Here is a 20,127-nt window from a genome sequence, read left to right as displayed (position 1 = left end):
GGCAGTTGGAGGGGTCAATTTATGGAAATCCTCTCCTGAAGAAGTAAAAACATGAAGTACATGAGGAAGGCTAAAACCATTGTCCAAAAACCACTTAACTTGGAAATACACCAGGGAGAATTCTAATTAACAGGTTTTTGTTATTATGCACAACAACAGCAACATGCATTAATATTGCTTGTTGTTGTTAACAATATTTTTTTTTACTTTGTTTTGTTTTTGTGATCTTTTTTCTTAGTTTAGCTTTATGAGATAAGAGGGGTAGGTGTTATTAATTTTTGCTTTGCCTTTCCCTTTTTGGTTTTTCTTGGAAATGCCAAATTTTACTTTGAAATAGTGAATTGTTTCAAGTGTTGCAAGGGAGCTGAAAAAAATTATTTCATTCATTCATTCATTGTACATTTTAGAGCTGTAAAGAAAGAGATACACTTTTGTACCAGAGGGTACAGAAATGTTATTTTAGAGCAACAAAGGAAAGGTACAAAAATGTACCGTGCTCGTACCCTGATAGATCAATACTGGAGTGATAAAGTGCAGGTACCTCATTCAGGTACATTTCCAAACCTTTATTTCACAGTGTACAGCAGTGGAAAGAGAGTGAGATAAGGGCAAAATAGGACAAGCAGCGAAATATGAGGGAGATAGTGGAGGAGTGTAAGGACACATATGAGAGGGGTCAGACTGATGAAGAGGGAATGAGAAAGGGATTAAGATAAGGACGGACATACAGAGGGATGGGGCATTTGTTTTAAAGAACAAAAGATGTAGGTAACATGAGACTTAAACGATACAGAGGGGTAGTAACAGGGCAGAGGGACTGGGAGTAGCATCATTGGGTGGAGCTGTTGTAGAAGTGGTTTGAAATAAGATGTTCAGAAAGGGAAGAAAGAATGTTTGAAAACAAATGACTTCTTCAGAAGACAACGCCTCCTGTGGTTAGCAAACAAACTAACACTTTCCGTGGCAATCACTTCATCTACATCATCTTCCTTTGCTCTATGTAAGTATTATCCTGATCAATAATGCTCAACAAATCATGGTGTTATAATTATTACATGGGTTGTAAAGGTAAACTACAAATGAGTAATCCCAGAGCTCCCAATAGTTCTGAAATAGACCAACACACCTGTAAACCTGCTGCAATTCTTACACTGAGAGATGTGCTCCTGCTAATCCCAAATTAGCCCAGCACAGTATATCTGGATTCAGCGCCCAGGAGCCTGAGGTCCATAGTCCACTATAGAAATCAGGCTGTGGCTGGGTGCTACCCTTTATGTCACTATGGTGGCTAATACAGCCGAGAGATATGCTGCAACACCCTTGGATACATTCATCACCTGGTTACCCACAGGCACAATGGCAAACTGCAGCTACCACACCGAGAGAAAGCCTGAGCAGAGGAGAGATAACAGCAGTCACTATGGATTGATTTTATACTGTCCCTTTTCTGCAAGAATGCATGACAATAACACAGAAAAGCGCTTCTATTATCCTTGAGGACAAAGGAGTCAGTATTGAGGCAGAATTAAGAGGAGCAACAGAGAAACAAGACTGCTGGTTAGACAATGAAAACTGGAGTTATGTTGTGAAATAATTTAGTGGTTCTTACTCTAACAAAAAAAAGAAAGAAAAAAAAAAGAAGAAAGAAAATAAATAGATTGGCTTGGTCTGAAGGATATCGCATGGCCCAAGGGCTGGATTCTAAAAATGTAATAATAATCTGGAGATTGTAAATCAAATTTTAATAAACAAAGAAATGCTAGGAAGAGGTTAAAGGTTTCTGTGACTATTTTGTTTAGGTGGTAGAGGACAAGGTCAGAGTGGCAGGACTGGGATTTGCCTCATGTGTCCCCATTATCTGCTCATACTGTAGCGACAAACATAGAGTCAGCACTGTGTGGTAATTTCCTGTGAGTGTCATTATACCCTCAGCTTGTAGACACAGACACAGGATATGTAGAGCCAACTTCTTATAGGAAACACAATCAAAATGAAAAAGCACATTGTAGCTGATTTCTCCTTCAAGCCACAGCTATTTCATGCATGTGTTTGTGTACTGTGTAAGGATGTACCTAAATATTTCTGTATACTGTATGTACATCAATTCAGAGACTGATACAGACTCCTACAGATGAAAAAAAAAAAAATCAGGGGCCAAACTTTTTTCCAATTTCCCGTGTGTTGATTTTGATCAGACAGAGGTAGGCGATATAGCTGAACATTTCCTGGCTGAAACACACCATAACACACACAAGAGTGAAAAGGACAAAGAAGGACACAAATACATCGAAATGTTAGAGGTTACAATACATAAATTTAGGTAAGGGGAAAAAAAATCTGATATGATGCCCTGTTATCTCAACATTTTACCCCTATTCAGGAAGATGAGGCTGGATGTTTCGAGAGATGGCAGTGATCCCTGAACACAGGAACTCTGTTTGGGACAGAGATGCCAGGGGAATGATTTGGGACATCAGTAAACATAGCACAGTTTGGATGATCTCACTTACTGTAATGAGACTCACTCTATCAAAAGTAATAAAAGTACTATGTTAAGCCATAACAGCACACGTTTTTGTCATTTAGGTAAGCGATTAAAGGTTCCAAAACCTCAATGAGTCCACTATACATTAAAAAAGAGGAAATTACTCCCTTTTGTTTGTAAAAGTCGTAGGCGTTCAATTACAGTGACATGCTTAATTTAAAGAAAAATGAAAATTAATTAGGACAACACAGTACTTTCATTAGAATTTGAAATTTTTCTCGTTTTTTGTTGTCTTTTCTGCTGTCTTTGAATTTAGAGTCTGTCATAACTTTTTGTGTCTTATTTGTTGGCCATTAACACCAAACTGGTTGCGTTTTCTGTGTTGTTTTTACATTTTTTTGTTCCTGTGTTTGTCCAGAGATCCTACATGTATCTATGGTCTCATTGTTTACATATGATATCAGCTGCTAGCAGCCAGTAGCATGTCGATGCTAACTGGTACCAGGCCTGATGTTTCCTGAGAAGGAGGCAAGATGACGTGCTGGTGCACATGTACTGCAGTGAGAGCTAAAAAGAGACTACACTGACCTATCCTTCCATTCATCTTTATGGTGAATGTAAGATCTATCTCCAGGTATATCTCTAGCTGGACAACCGATCTGTGCTAACCTGGCTCCAGGGGGAATACCAGCAATAACAGCCCATGACACTGTAACTAACCTCTCTGGATGTGGATGGTAGAGCATAAACTAATGTCAGTTTACAACAAAGGATTTTTCAAATGGTGGATAAAAAACCTTGATCAACTTCCAGTCAAATTTAAGCTGCAGACACAGGGTACAACAGTGTCAGCTCGCACTATCTGTTGCTATCTGAATGAAAAGAGAAGCTTTGGTAAGAGGTCAGAGCCAGACTGGAGTTAGCCAAACTTTCTGTGATGAAACCACAATCCTTCCGGGAGAACACACTGTGGAAAGATGAGACAAACCTAGAGCTTATTGACAAAGCACATCATGGCACTGTTTACAGGAAACAAAGTGAGGCCCAGTGAAAAGAACAGGGTCCCTTCAGTCATACATGGTGGAGGGTCAAAGACATTTTGTGGTTGCTTTGCTTCTTCTTGCACTGGATGCCTTGACCTTGTGAATAGATCATGAAATCTGATGAATTTTGGAACGCCCAGTGTCAGAAACCTGCGTCTTGCACCACTACTCCTACTATGGCCACTACCTATTATGTCAGCACAACACCTTGCCACCCATGCTCATTTAAGTTTCTATATCTCTCATTCATAAGAAAGACAAGGACCCAGCAAAACTGTGCATCCTATCGCCAAATTTCACTCCTCTCTATCAACGTTAAAATTCTAGCTAAGGTCCTCGCCTGTCGTCTGGAGGCTATTATTCCCACAGTAATCTCAGAAGATCAGACAGGATCCATAGAGGGAAGGCACTCTTTCTCTAATGTCAGGAGGCTTCTCAGCATCATTCACACCTTTTCGTGTTCTGAGAAGGCCTGGACAGGGTGGAGTGGGCTTATCTCCTGGGTTCAGCTACTCTACTCCTCCCCCTATGCTTCTGTGTGTATTAACACAGCAAATTAATCACCATTTGCAGCTTTAATTCTTATTGTAATTATTGTCTTTTGATACTATTCTCAAATGTACTCTTATTTTTTAACACCCATTGCACAGCTTGTTTTGAACTTTCTTTATAAAAAATATATTGGAAAAAAAAGGAAAAGTCTCAGTTAAGTAAACCTCTGGTCAGGACTTAATGTTGTAAAATAGACTGCATTTGCCTTCTCTTATGAAACAACTTCTTGGGTTCTAAAAAAGTAAGAGGTGAGTTAGTTCAAGTCCCTGGTGGTGCCCAGCTATAAAGCCTACAGCTCACCCATGTGCTCCCATTTATCAAACCTTAACAAAGAATAAGAAAAGCTCAAAAGAAAAGCACAGAGAAGAGGCAGCTTGTGACTAAAGGAGTTAGAACATCAGAATCACACTCTTAGCAGTGCAGACCAGTGAAATAACAATCCCACCAGGAAGGAGGAATAAGATCAGGCAATGACTATGTGAGGAGGTCATGACGCAGGTATAGCAAACTGGGAGAAGAACATTTAGAACAGTTAAGACAGAAAAAGACTGAAAAACATAACCATGGCTGCATCTGAGTGCATACTCTGCGGTATCTTTGCTCTTTTTTTATGTGACGTCAACTCACCTGTTGTTTCAATAAACCTGATGCACTTTTCGATGAAGATCGGGATGGGCCTTTCAGGACTAACCACGGTGGTCAGTGGCATGCCAAAGTAGTTGCTCTCGATGGGTTTGGAGATTGAATGCCTGGGTTTGGGGCGAGGTTTCTAAAAAGGAGTTGAGAAGAAAATGTAGCTTAGTGGAAGAAAAACACTCAACAAGAATTGAGTAACTACTGACACCTGCAAACATTTTCAAAATGACACACAGCCTAGAAGCACTGTTCCTGAGATAAATGACACAATTTATTTGTTAAGATCATAACCTTATTTGCATGTGAATACACTGATTTACGTGGGCCTGTTCTGAAGAAAAACACACACACACAGACACACATCCTGCAGATTCTTAAAAACCTTAAACTGAAGTTATCACACATTCCTGTCTTAGACCCTGATCTGTACAAAGCCAGATTAAAATCAAATCCTTCATCACACGTCTCTTCATTCTTGCCATCCTCTGGCCCTCTGCGTGTCTATTTCTTTCTCCAGTTCTCCGATAGTTAAACTCCCACTCGTTGTTTGATTCCTTGGTTATTCATATCATTTCCTCTAACACATTACTGTAACATGCACTGCTGCATCCTTCAGCGATAATTGAACTGTGCATTAAGGGTGTTTAGTGAGAATGTTTTGAAGCCCTTGAAGCCTGGATCTGTAGTAAGCCTGTCAGTCCCCTGGGGCTGTGCCCTGGCAGGCAGGGCGCCGGGGCAGGGTGCATGGTTGGCTGGTCACACAGACTGTGGGACTAGTGCAAACCTGACAGACGCAGGAAAGGGAGAAGAGGGGTGCTTATCGGAGAGAAGAAGCTCTGTGAGCCCTCTGCTCTATATACTGGCCTTACTGCGCTCCACCACACATTTGGATACAAAAACTGTAACTGACTGATTTTCAAGGTAAGACTGATCAGATCAGATCATTAAATTAAAGAATACTGCACTAGATGGTGTTTCAGTTTCAACAACTTAATTCTGTTGTAGACCTTTTCTATGTTCACTTGGCTCAGTGGTGCAATCATAGACTGTATAACATATGGACGTAGTCTCTGCAACGTCACCCGTTTGTTCCTGAAACAGTGAAATGAAGTTAATCCACGCCCCCAGCCACATTGGATATGACGCAGGCTTTAAGCTTACAGCTATAGGTGCCCGTCAGTCACGTGAGCTGAGCTGTGTCTCTGATTGGATAATCAGAAGATCTTAATATCTTATAAACCGCAGAGATAGAAAAAAGTTCAGCCTTTGTACAGTGTGTGCCGACAGCAAGATCACCTTTTCTGACCCAAACCTTTTTCTGAACCAGGCTGTAAATATGCTTTATAATGCCATATAAGTCTGTTTTTTTGACTGGGTGTGTACATGACTTCTAGTCTTTCTGCAGCCAGCCTCAAGCAGATCCTTAACTAACAGCAACCTTAACACTACCTCATGGGTTTCATTTTCTCTAAACAGCACGTTTCCTCTTGGGTGCAGTGCTTACTTTTGGGTTATTCTCTATTTCATTAAGGAGATATGGAATTTTATGTATTTAAACTGTTCCTGGTCCCTCCACATACGTACTTTAAATCACCTCTTTTTTTGTATAAAACATGGATGTAGTCTTGGTCCACACCGAAAAAGGCAAAAGAAGTGGAGCTTAGATTGACCAGAAGCCTTCTGGCAACAGGACCTACATTAACTTGGGACATATGGTAATATCTCAATAACTCACTCAATGTCAGTTTTTTGTGGCCCAATCACACTGAATAAAACCTAGAAACAAATGTTCTACCCTAAAAAATTGAACAAAAATAAAACCACTCTTTTCTAAATCAGCAAACAACACAAAATTATCAGTATCTTGTTGATGAAACAAATATAAAGATAAGTAGGAATTAAATTTGCATATGACACAGTCTTTGTAAAGTAGATGGTGTCTGTTAACTCACAATTACAACTATCAATGTTCCTCAGATACATCAGTGCTTCCTCAGATGTAATTACCCATTCTGTTCATCATTGGCTAATCTGCTCATCTTCATGAATGGGCAGCTATTGAAACAAATAATAATGTTATTCTGCTCTTTAGTCTTAATATTGCTATTTGCATCAAAGAAATAATACAAACTTCACCCATCTAGTCCAAGAAGTTTTGAAGAAGACTCCACAGAACTGTTATCAGCTCCAACACCTCCTGACTTTGTCTCTTAGTTTGCCAGTCATTATTGTTACAAGCCCAGCATCAGCCTGTTCCTGCCCATAACTCCTTCACTCATCTGCAGCTACATTCCCCACTGCCCTGCCCGATCCCTCTGTGACACTAACCATACAGACATCCGTATGTGTAGTCATCAGCCTCACATCTGTACATGCACATCTGGAGTGTGTTTTCATGAGTGCACACAACACCCATGAGGCTTTAATTGATATAAAGGAGAAGTAACAACAGAGAGTACATGACAAGACAACATCATCTGTGAAATCACAGAGCAGTGCTGTCACATTCACTGCAAAGTCAGTTTTGTGGCTGCAAGAAGCAGCTCATAATTTATTTTATTTGTGTCCTGTCACACTGGCTGTGGTGTATATCTGTGACCTATCTCATTTTAGAAATTCAGACTGTCTCTATGCTGTTACTTCTCTCCCTTCCTCTCACTCCCCCCCTCTCGCTGCCTTCTCCCCCTGCAGTTTTGCCTTCTGGCCACTCCTTTTAGTTGCTGACAGAGACAGGATGATGCCAGCGCTGGGAAGACAAAACAGACCTCTACTACAAAAGACAAACAGAACAAAATCCTTAATGCTACCAAACAGACACCATGGTGAGAGTTTACGTGCAAAGCTCACTCAAACACTTAGCAGAAATAAGAAAGAATCAAAATCTTATATCCTTTCAGGTCCATTTCATTTTCTTTCTGGTATTAGGTTTTTATCTTTTCCTTAGGTTGTCCCCCATTGCTCTTGTTTTGCCTTTAAGGACACTAGACTGGACTAGGTGTGACTGGGGAATTTGAAGCATTCCTCTGACTGGCTGAAGAGGTCTGAAAAGGGTTGCAAGTGAGGAGGTCTGAAAAAAGCTGCCAGAGAGAAAGGAAATGTTTCCGGTCTTGGGTCGAGGGAAAGCAGGCAGGACAGAAACACAGTTGGTCTTTGTCTTAGATACTAATGACTCAGAGTATAGTCTTTATTTTTTTCCCTACCTGGCTTGACTCTGAGCGGACAAAAGTACAAACCACACCTTTACCTTGAAAACGGCTGAAAATTTGACTACGTTCATCCTGACAAAGGCCCTGAGTGGCTGAGCTATGGTTACAGTGCATCTCCCTGAGCTACTTGGGTGGCCATTTTTGAGTCTCACACATCAACCACACTGGGTGAAAGTTAGTTAATGCATAAAGAAAATAGTTTAAAGAAAATAATTTAGAGCTATATAACATGCACATTCTTGTACATCACAGCTGAGAGTGGGAAAACATTAATCATCTCCCTCCTGTTCCACCTCACTGACAGCCCTGGTAATTATCACAGACACACACAGAATAACCAGCTGTAACTCTGATTCAGCTAGCATCTATGTACTACGCCATGTGTGTGTGAATGGACAACAGCATACCAAGCAGATACACTTAATCCCGTAAGGTTAGAAGCACCGTCACAACACATCTATGAGAAAAAAGCACAGACATGTACAGGAAGACAGAGGTAGGGGAAAACAAGAAAGGGGGAAATTCCTGTAAGTGAAGAGAAAAGAAAAATCCAGCGTTATGAAGAAAAGAAAAAGGGGGGAAACAGAGTGTGACAGGAATGTGAGAAGCAGAAAGTATGAATCAGCAAGAAAAGAAGAAAAACCCTGTGAGTATAAAAGAGAATGAAAGCGCAAAGCCAAAATGACAGGCAGAGATGTAAGCTTTGGGGACATGTCGGCTAGCCTTGGCATCCAACTTTACTGCACTGCAACAACACTGAATGGTTAATGAGACAACCTCATCTTGATAATAACTATATCTATCATTGCATCACTTATGTGCAATATTGTGAAAATATCATTAACACAGACTGAAGATTTACTTTTTGGTTGGTACCAAGAATATTTTTCTTTTTATCACAATTTGTGTTTATGTTCAGTAACAAATCTGAACAATGGATGACGCTGTCCATACAGTCTTGATGTGAAATGGATCTTAAAGTGGTAAACTTGATGCAAACAACCCTAGCAGATAGAATAGTGCAGTGTAATCTATGCTATGTCTTCATTTATCAAGAGCCACTTCCCTGTAGCAAGGAAGTTTAGAAGTTTGTCTCCTTTTTAGAATTCTCAGAGAGCAGTGGGGGGTAAAAAAAAAGTGGGGATAAATTTTCAGAAGAACTTCTACAGTTTGTGACTTTTTACTGAGGGAAGTTACAGAAAATAATGAGATTACAATTCTTGTAGTGCCAACACACAACATGCAAGAAGAATATATGCATTGCTTTCCTCACACCAATATCATTATGCCTTTATTCTATGAAAGAAAAAAATTGACCTCCTTAACCCTGAAGTGACAACAGAGGAGAGAAGAGTCTGTCTCCTTGATACCGAAAGCTTTTTTGTTGCAGGTATTCGTATCAAAGTACCGTAATCAAACATGACTGAAGTTAGTCAACCAACTTTGACATCTAAACACCGTCATGTTTGGGTTCATAGAGACTCTGTTATTCCTACCATCTTCTCCTGGATGATACAGATAGACAGTAACTGCTTCCAGAGCTACATGAGGCTAATGACGAGCCTGACAACCTGTAAGCTTAGGATCAGTGTCTGGATTTCATCAAGACATCCTGATGTTGGAGCGCACGGATATCAAACACATATAGTTTAATTCATGATGTTGCCAAAAAAGCTTAAGCTGTGTATGAATCTTAGCCTGAAATAATATTTTTATTCTTGTCCACAAAACTATAAACTTGTGTTTTTTTTAAATGTTCAACTGTTCTACAGTTAAGTGAGGTTCAGATCAGTTGGGTCTATGTAGCTCTATAAATTCTCACATTAAAACAGCAAAAAAAGGGAAGTGCTTACTGTGCAGTTTTAATTCCATAAATAACTAGATATGTAAAGATATGCAAACTGTCTTGTCTATCAGTCAACCCCTGCTGCAGGTTCCTGACCACAGGGGATTCATAAAGAAGTCTGAGAACAGCTGCAGGAGGATCCTAACTGTGGCATCCAGTGAGAGGTGGAGACTGCCTGGTGTGGAAAACCTGCAGCCAACACCAGTGCTGTTTCATTTGCATCCCTGATGCAAATTTGTGTCTACCTGTTGACTTTCAATGGAACTTGCTCATGTGACCATAAGAAAATGTGTTTGGTGTGTACACACTTTTAGTCATGAAATGTTTTCCACCTCAAAGTCTGTTGAAAAAAGATTCTGTCTCTTGGCTCAACAAACTACAGTCAATGAATATTTTATCCAATTCTTCCAGAAAACAATAAAAGTGCACAAAAAACTGCTGATACAGTGGTTAATTTAACGCACTTAAAACTTGTTATCTGATGTGTTTGGATTTTTCTTTACACAAGTCAATTCAACTTCATCCCAACTTCAGATGTAACAATGTGTGGTCAAGTAACAAAGCCACTTAACAATCAAACACTAACCTTTGTATTCCTTCGTAGGCTCTTGAGGATATTTCTCCTTTTGGGGTCCTCACTTTCCTCAATCGAGTTGTCCTTCTGGGCACCTCCATCATCCTGGCTGGCCTTGGGAGGACCACCCATCTCGTCGTCACTGCCTATGGAGAAGCTTGTCCTGAAACTGCTGAACTTCCCAAGCCGTTTTGATCTGTCTCTGTAAAGCTTAGGCTTTACTCCGATGGCAGACAACTTTCTCCTACGTTCAAGTGAGCTGCTATCAGCCTCGCTGTCTGACCCATTCCCCCCTGCACTTCCATTGGCATGACCTTTGTTGGCATTGCGAATTGTGATGATCTTGCCTTGTGTACTGTCATGAGGTACAGAGTAAATATTCTCCTCTTCTGTTGGTCGAGGTTTGCTCACAGCATCCATGGGTTCAGCGTAGTCTGAGGGGTCATAGCCACCATCACTACCTGGAGCCCAGGTGACAGCTTGAGAGCGACGGTTGGTTCCACTCTGCTGGTCCATGTAGGGACCGAGGTTGACCTTACGCACAGGCTTGGGCTTCACTTGTGGGGGGATCTTGTTGTTAAGCTTACTTTCAAAGGTGCTCAGCTCAGAAATGACAGAGAAAGTATCACTTGAATCCAGATCTGGCAACTTGAAGCTTCCAAGGTGAGAACTCAGACTGCCATCCTCTCTGAGGGTTGGGTAAGGTGGCGATGGATCAATATCGTCCTCTGAGTCCATGAGAATGTTAACTGGACTTGGAGAGCCACAGCGGGGGCTGATGCTCTCATTGGTACAAGCCTCAGCTACATTATCATACATGTGTGTGGCCTCCACAATAGTACGCTTCTCTACAACCTCTTTGAAAAAAGGTTGGAAGAGGTCTATCTTATGAAGCCCACCCACCACTCCCCCATGTCCGCATATGACTGTGTTGAACCTTGCTTCTATTTCATGGGCCAGTTCCTCTCCCTGACTGATCTGCTCCTTGGCTGATTCTGAGTCTGACAGCTCCATCTGGCTCTCCCCTACAGATAGCAGCTGAACTGGGATGATGTCTTGGACTTCACACAGGAAAGCACATAATGTCTCCATAGAGGCCTTGCGGCGAGCAGAGTAAACTGCAATGTAGCCGTGGACCAGTCTAGTCTTGCGGAGGGAGAATGAGGAATGAAAGGATAGTAGTGATAACTCAATATTCTGCCTCTGGCTCCCGACACTGACATCCAGCAAAACAGAAGTTCCACTGCTGAGGCTACTGGCAGGTCGACAATGCTGGGGCAGCAGGAAGGGAGCAAGGAGCTGGTCAAGGTCATATGTGTCTCCACACATGAGGCACATGACTATCCTAAGGTCTGCCTCAAGCATTGGCTGGGACTGAGAGTCTCTGAAGGCAGAAGATGGAGGGGGTAATGGAGGGGAGCTGCTGCCTATGCTTCTCCGACTTTCTAAGAGGCCCTTAAGCATCTGGTTGAGCTGCCTCTCGCTGACATTGCGCCCATAGCCCACACCTGGAGAGGCAGGGTCTAGGTAAGAACACTGCAGCTTTCCAGCCACCTGCTGCCCTTGTTGGATGAGAGTCTGAGCTGTCTCCCCTCCAATGTCCCCTATGGAGCCCACCCCTCGCTTGGTAACCAGAAGAAGGGATAGTGGAAGTTGGGCTAAGCTGTTTTCCCTTTCTCTCCTGCTGATAGTTGACTCCCTAAGTCTCTCTAAACTCTCTACAACATAGGAAAGGGACTCCTTAGAGTTATACAAACACAGGCAACCATGGGGTGTGAAGGTAGGTGTGTGGAATGAATTGACCGGCAAACGCACATTACCCTCAATGGGACGAAGAGTCAACTCATACAGCTTGCCATCTAACACATACCTATCATCGCTGGTGCACAAGGCCCTTATCTCATTAGCCATTTCTCTGGCTAACCCATCTTTCCCAAGGATGACAAGGTTTATTCGTTCTGCCCTTCCCCCCTCAAGTCTTGAACTTTCTGATGATGCATAGCGGGTAGGAAACCTGGAAGCCAGTATCTGTTCTATCTTACTGTCCACACAGTGTGGACTGTTGGGACAAGTATCCTTTGTTGGATGGTAGACAAAGTGGATATGTTTCAATACCAGGGCATCCCTTTCTGCCTGAAGCTTCTGCAGGGCTTTAAATCTTTGCTCCTCACCCAACACCTCTTGAATGGCTCCCATTTTCTCTTTACTTGGCTTTGCATCCACTTCCAGTTCATAAAAGAGCTCAGAGTATTCAAGAAGTAGTTCCTGGAAGTCCTCCTTGGCTCGATCAATGATTTCCTTCTGGTGTTTGTTGTAGATATCGAGATATTCTGCTTCATCTAGCCACTGATAGAAGTCTTCATTCATGATGAAACTTCGGGCCTCCTCCCAAGGTTTTCCTGGTGTAATGAAAGGAGAAACACTAAGCTTCTCCTTGAACTCCCATCTCATTTCGGCCCGTTTGCGCTCATTTCTCAGCTGTTCCAGGTGGGTCTCATAGATAGCTTCAGCAGCAGGTGTCTCCAGGAGGTCCTGGGGGATTCGATCGTCCTCCACATTGTCAATATGTGGTGTGGTCTCCCAAGGCGTGTCATCCAGCACTACAAACCACTGGGAGAAATCTCTCTTTGTCTCCAAGACTTTCTGAACACCAGACCAACTCAGGTGATCGATCTCCTCCAACTCTGGTAACAGTACAGACAATGCTTGTGGTAGTGTACTTAGATAGGACTTCCTTCGTTTCTCTATATGCTCTTGTTTAAGTCTGTGCACATGCTGCTGGAAGAGCTTCTTAGCTTTAGCTGTCCCCTCTAGGAAAACATACTCCTTGTACTCTGGGGCAGACTGCATGCGACGACTGACATTGGGCCACGTCTCATTGTGGTCCTTGACAATCCGGTTGACCAGCCACTCGTAGCGGTCTTTAGCTGAGGCAATCTGTTGACTCTGCTGTTTCAGGGCCTCAAAGTAAGGGATGATTTTGGGCTTTCCCCTACTCTTGTCTATAAGCTGAACCAGTGTAAGAAAAGCTAAGTCAACATTGACATTAGACCTTGCTGATGTCTCTACCACCTGTAGGTTCTTTTTGGCAAGGGCAAAGGTGTGAGAGTCTTTAATATAGCGCTCAACTCCTTCATCACATTTGGTGAGAACCAGTACTACAGGCTTCTTTGTTTTAGCTAGCTGGTTGTACAGGTTGGTAACAAACTTCATCTGGTCTTCAAAGCTACGGTTCATACCCCTGCTAACATCCACACAGAGTAAGAAGCCATCCACCATGAGCTTGCCTTCAGGCATCTGCTTCTGCTCAAAGTCCTGCTCAAGCCCCAGCTGATCTGTGCAAAAGTACATCAGTTTCTCAGCTGAAGCCAGTTTGGTGGAAGCCGCCCGCTTGATGTAGGGTTGGAGTGCTGTGCTCCGGTGGGGTTGGAATGTCTGATCATCTATGAACTCTGTCTGCTCCACCACATTCATTCGGCATTCTGGCCCCTCCTCCACCATCCGACCAGCCTCTCCCCAGAACAGGAAATGATCATTGTTCACCACGCGGCCCCCAAAGTCACTGGTGCTGAGAACAGAGGTGTGGTCTAAGTAGAAGTCATCTGCACTCGGCCGAACAAAACGATTGCACAGGCAGGACTTGCCCACACCACATTGGCCTTTCTCCTTCTCTGTGCCGGACAGCCCAACCACGGCCAGGTTGTAGGTGGGTGCCCTGACATCTTGCTTTTTGGCCATCATCATCGCTGGCGGAGAGTCATCCTGCCATGCTGGCTGCTGGCTTTAGGGTGAGGAGAGGATTGCCAAGGAAGGAGGGTTTCCATGCAAGAGGGGCTCACAGAGCTGAGGTCTGGACCTGCAAGTCACCAAAAAGAGAGATGGTAAGTCATGGTAAGTGAATTAAATCTGGAGAAATATAGCACAAACATTTTCCAATCATGCTTATGATTAAAAACCTGTGTCTGTAATCATTATTCCTCTGACAGAAGGTTAATATTGGTTAATCTTTTAAAATATTCCTCCAATAAGCATTTCCTGAAAAGTCATTCATACCCCATTTAACTCATTCCATTTTTATTCTTCCTGGGCTGCTCTGCTAAAAGCGGTGCCTTCAAGAATTCATTCGAATGTTCTTAGAGACTATGTGTGTTTGAGCTCATCATCAGACGGCTAACCGTGGGGTTGGATGTCTCAGTGCCAGCAGCAGTGGAACAAAGTTACACAGGGTTTGACTGTTGCAGAAAATGAATAAATGACTAAGCACACAAACACATGCATACACTTCTAACTACACACTTGTGAAAAAAGGCCCGCTAAGCTCCCTTCACCCCAAAATGAAAGACACAAACAAGAACATGAAAGCAGATAAGTGTTGCAGAGCTAAAGTTACTAATTGGCCAACTAGGGAGAGCCATCTGCATTTTAAAAGGCTGTGCTGGCTGTTGGCTGACTCTCCATCAAAAACATGTTTTCCTATATTTCTCACCAAACATCAGCCTGCAAACTGATCAGAGTTGGCTGAAACATCATCGCTAATGTCTTCACATATGTACTGATGATACATGTGTTGTGCTGCAAAGACATGACACATTTATTTGAGAACACGCAGAGCCGCTTTTTACACATTCAAGCAGTTGATCAGAACTGAAAACAACAAGAGTAAGAATGGTTAAAGGACTTGCACTCATACACCTCTTTTTTAGTCTTTCTAAATGCTTTTACACTGCTAGTCACATTCATCTAATCTCACATGTAAACAAATTGGTGGCAAAAACTATGGAAAGGGACCATCAGTTTTAGCTAATCCCATTCAGACACATTTGCTGGGGGGGGAATTTGGGGTTCAGTGCCTTGCCCACAGACACATCAGAGTATGACTGAGTTGGATGCTCTTTAAGGAAAGACCCACTCTTACAGCTCAATCTTTAAAGAAAAAATCTTCAAAGACTCAACTTGAAGTACAGTACCACAGTACCAATTTATGTCACAATTGCAGTGTCAATGTAGTAAATCAGACACTAAAACAGCTATAAATCATGAATAGCCTTTTTAACAGGGAGCAAAATGAAGACAAAGCCTTCATTGTTGCTGAATTGAATTTTCCAGACAACAACATACTCTGGATGTGCAAGGATGAAATTCAAAGTTAGACAGTGCTACACCAGAGGGACAGACAATGAAAAGGAAACGGGAGGAGGAGAAAGAAACTTTGTTCAATAAAGAGAACACTGCAGATAAAAAGGCGACCACACACCTGCTATAAATTGAGTACAGCAAACACTGCACGTATCTAATTAACAACTGGAAGCTGAATGCTATTAATCATAACTGAAGTATTAAATGCAAGTTTTAAGAAAGCAAATTCCAGACTGTGAATTAACATTACAGGGTCATTACCCTGAGGTGCCAACAGAAAGGGGAGCACATTTGAAAAGCAGACCTCATGTTTTGGTATTTTAAGAGAAGAAGCATGAAAAATATACATTGTATATAAATAAATAAATCTACTCCCAGTATTAATCCTGTGCTCCAACAGCCTGGAAGTTAATATGCTAATACAGAAATAACATCTGTTAAGATTTTGCAACACAAAGATTAGAGGAAAAGTGTTAAGGATTGCTGTTTTAAGTGTGTGTGTGTGTGTGTGTGTGTGTGTGTGTGCGTGCGTGCGTGCGTGCGTGCGTGCGTGCGTGCGTGCGTGCGTGCGTGCGTGCGTGCGTGCGTGCGTGCGTGTGTGTGTGTGTGTATGTGTGTGTGTGTGTGTGTGTGTGAAGAGAGAATACTTTTTGTCCTTAACTATGTCTGCATAAGCACAACACATTTTGTGACTTTAACACAGAACTAGTTGTGTCTCTGAGCACATCCAGCTCGTAACAGCACAATATGACTTGACGAGCTGGGAGACATTCTTACAGATGCATAACTTGCTTCTCTCATCTGTTTATAAAAAACCTAGTCTATAGTATGCTCAGTGTGTTTGCTCATTTGCATTCAAACATTCTGTCTTCTGAAACTTTCCTAGGGTGCAAGTTTAGTGTGCTCTGGAGGCAAAGACTGGATGCACTTTTATGACAACCTCTAAAAGAAAAGACAAACAAAAGGCAACTTCTCTTTTTTCAGAGCTGTCTCAGGTGAAAAGTCAAAGACAGACCTGAGCAGACAGCTCAGAATCCAGTCTTAACTGAGGTGAGGATGCAGTGATTAAGAACAAAATAGCAGAGCAGAATGGATGAAAATAAAATGTTTCAGGAGATTGAGTGTCATGCCCAAGCCAGACTTATAGAAACCTCTCGGCACATCTCAGCTTATTTCAGCAGCCTGTGCTGCTCTTTATAAAAAGCACCTAAAGAATATATTTTCTCTTTCTGAAGACCTGTATCAACAACACTGCCTGAGCTAAACTAATGTTTGCAAAGTCCAGTAGCAGATCAGTCAGGCAGCCAGTCTCCCAATTCCCCCTGAGGCCTGAGACCTTGTGTCTAGTGCGCATGTCTGTTCACATACCACTGTCTGGAGGCCTGTTTAGGGCTTAGGCAGAGACAGGTTAAGGCACGCGTTGCATCTGCCTCTGACTCAGAATTAGCTTGTGAACAGAAAATGAGAGGGGAAGTGAGCAGGAGGAGGTGGAAGAGCTGCAGGAAGAAATTGGAGGGGGAAGAAGCTGGGAAGTCAGTGCACACACAGTTAGGGTGGGGGAGAGGAATGGATGTAAGAGGACGAGGAGCAGGGTCAGTGGCCAGAGTCTGGTGAGCTGCACATTGGAATCCCCTGAGGGCAGAGGCGCAGGCCTGGGTGAGGCCTGGGTGAGCTTATTGTCAGGGTTTGACCCACTGCTTTACTATTCACAAACAGCATTTCCAGACAATGTATACAAGAATGACCGATCCTAGCATCATCACTGTTTTTGTTTTTATCTTCCTTTCACTCACATTCATTAACAAGTCAAACAAACAAAAGACAGCTGTCTTGCCTTGAACCAACCAGCCCTTTCTAGGTCATTCACTGTATCAAGGACATGACAAGACAAGGGAGGATGGGATGCATCTGCAGGGTATAGAGTGCAGCCTGAAGCCAATGCTGGGGCGGCAGGGCATGAAGTTCATCATAACACGTGCTACAAAAGGCAGCAAAGAAGAGGCTGAGTTCACTGCCCCTGAGAGGAGAGCATGTAGCCTTTATGGTACAGCTGCATTCCATTCATAAAAGGGAAGAGAAGAAGACAAGCTCAGGGGGTCAGCCAGGTCAGTTTTTCAACACCTAAAAAAATTAGGTGCTCTTATACAATTTATCTCCACTGTCATTACCTAGACTAAGTACTGGACAAAGCAAGGAGGCCTACCCTCTGATTTTAATGTAATGTGAAATTCACATCTTGTGTTATTTTACGAATGTCATCTGTACTTCTCACCTTGTATGGATCCAAAAGAACTCAATCGTTTAGTAATAAACTGGATCAGTGCACTGATCTTAAAACATCTTTTCTAAAACAAGGTGAGAATCTCAAAATAAGAAAAGCTAAGCTAGGTAACTGCAGTTCAGCTTGTCTTGCTTGCAGCCCATGTTATTGTCACGGATACACAGCCTGTCAAAATGAAACCAAAATCGATATAGGAAGAAAGCCCTTAGGGAGGTGAGCACCCTTGAGGACTGGTATATTTTCCAACACGGTGTGAGTAAAGGTGAAGCATGAAGTAGGTAGACTCAGAAATCGAAGACAGACTTGTTGATTTGGGGCTAGCAGCATATGGTTTTAAACATTTCCCATTAAAACATATCACAATCAAACTGGCAAGGAGTACAGTTAAACAAACAATGCTACTGCAGTGGCTGTACCAGATAGCTAATGAGCTAGGTATGCTTGGGTACTGAGAGCTAGTCCCAAAGATGGGTATTTAAATGGGTTCAATAAGTGCATTTCATTCATTCATTCATTCATTCATTTCTGAACCGCTTATCCTGTGCAGGGTCATGGGTGGCTGGAGCCTAATAAGTGCAATTCAATTCTGCTTTTCAGGTTTTAACATGGCGTACATCTTTTAGCATGAAACCTCAGTAAGAATTTTGCAGAAAGGTTTTTCTTATCTGCCAGAACTGCCTCTGTGTCAGATCTAAAGTTCTCACTAAAAATGTGAATGACACTGCAAGAAAGGAAGCACATCCATTATGACACTTACTTCCTCTCTGCGTAGTTTGATGTAATGCTCTGTATTCAATGTGCTGCAGTCTACTGCTCCTAAACGACTCCCCTGCGGCTCTAGTAACATCTTGTGACACCCAAGTAAAGTGCACAGTTATACTCTCGTTCACCTCCATGCAAAGGTAAATGAATCATGTCTACAAACATTATACTTTCATAAGACACCACTTCAGGAAGCCCCCCTCCACCTGGTTTCTGAAAAGAATCCTTATTGTGCACAAACTAAACCAAAAACAAAACCAAATCAATAAAGACCAGAATCAAAGGAACTTGACTGTCCCTCCAGATAGTTGTGAACAGTAAACGCACATTTAACCATCATCGAGAAATTGCTGGGTGACAATAAATTTAAAACATTCTACGCTGTTTTATTCCCACTGGATCATGTTGTCTTAAAAAAAAAAAAAAAAAAAAAATACTGCCACAAAGTCAGCCATTTTGGCCCACAACAATCACAAAAAGAGGCAGCAACATCCAGGAGGGACTGACTTGAATAAAAATATGTATTGTTCAAATTAAAGCTGTACCAACCCTAGAACTAAGAATGTTTAGAACAAACAACCATCACATCATCAGCCCTGTTTGTTTATTTGGTTTTGGAGATTCAGAGCTATGGATGCAATAATCTGATTTTAAGCCCTGGTATCCATACCAATACCTGGGCTTTTGTATGAGCCAGTTTTTAAACTGATCTAATAGCAATGTTAAATAAACACTCTCCATTTATTATATGTGGAGAATTGCTTTGGTAACCTCTGGCCTTTCTAATTTTGTAAACAAAAGTAAATTAAAATCATATTTAAACCATTTATGTAACTTTTTCATGGGGTTCTACATTTTTCAATGTGCCATGAATAGATATCCAGAACCAGCTAAGTTAATATTTAACTGTAAACCGAAACAGTGGATAAGTTAGTGCATATATTGCAAGTTGCCATCGAAGTTGTTGGTGAAACAAGAGTGAAACACCTTCAAACTGCTGAGCAGCTGTAGTTACCTTCCTTCATGCTATTTTACCAGTATTACTTATTTGCCAGTACAAATGCGTAGCCCTCCTGGTATTGATGACCATGACAGAGCATAGAAAGCAGAGCACTGAGTTGAAGGGATCTGACCTATGGACCAGCCATTTGTCACCGATATCCCATACTACCATTTGAGTTAGTATCAGAACCATTACCAGAATTGGATCAGTGCATTGACTTCAGTTTGTTAAGAGAAACTGCTAGTGTTTGGTGGGCTGAAAAGAACATAACTGTAAATTCTGTCATAATCTGTCTTTAGGTAACAATCAAATGGCAGGAGCACTGGGATGGCCTGAGGGTCTATTAGGCCTCCTGCGAGCAGTGTAAACCGCAGTTCTGAGTGAATGGACTTCACTACATGCAAACATTATCATATGTAAATGGGACTTTCAGTGTGGGGACATTACTGCAAATGGCTAAGCACAATTAACTGACTGCCATCTGCAAAACATGACATCACAGTAGCAGAGCAGGGAGGGTGAGGATTAGAAGAGGAAGGCCCTTTCCATGTATACAGAAAAACACAACAGGGTCAGTGATTTATTGTCCAGTAAAGGACAGGT

The 20,127-nt window shown here is 42.1% G+C and overlaps 1 protein-coding gene across 1 annotated transcript in view; it reads right to left on the bottom strand.

Moving 5' to 3' along the window:
- Positions 1-20,127, bottom strand: part of arhgap35a (Rho GTPase activating protein 35a) — a 66,095-nt gene that overhangs the window by 10,285 nt on the left and 35,683 nt on the right. Inside the window, exons 2-3 of the mRNA XM_074679046.1 lie at positions 10,355-14,198; positions 4,708-4,849 (exon numbers count right to left, since the gene is read on the bottom strand). Of these exons, the coding sequence (XP_074535147.1) occupies positions 4,708-4,849; positions 10,355-14,086 (3,874 nt within the window). The 5' untranslated portion in view covers positions 14,087-14,198. The remainder of the gene's footprint in view (positions 1-4,707; positions 4,850-10,354; positions 14,199-20,127) is intronic.

This window comes from Halichoeres trimaculatus, unplaced genomic scaffold (assembly GCF_033239565.1).
Source record: "Halichoeres trimaculatus isolate MK-OKI-2021-1 unplaced genomic scaffold, fHalTri1.1 fHalTri1_scaffold_9, whole genome shotgun sequence".
NCBI classification, from domain to species: domain Eukaryota; kingdom Metazoa; phylum Chordata; class Actinopteri; order Labriformes; family Labridae; genus Halichoeres; species Halichoeres trimaculatus.
Note: the sequence above shows the minus strand (reverse complement) of the source record. Positions and strands in the feature narration are given on the sequence as shown.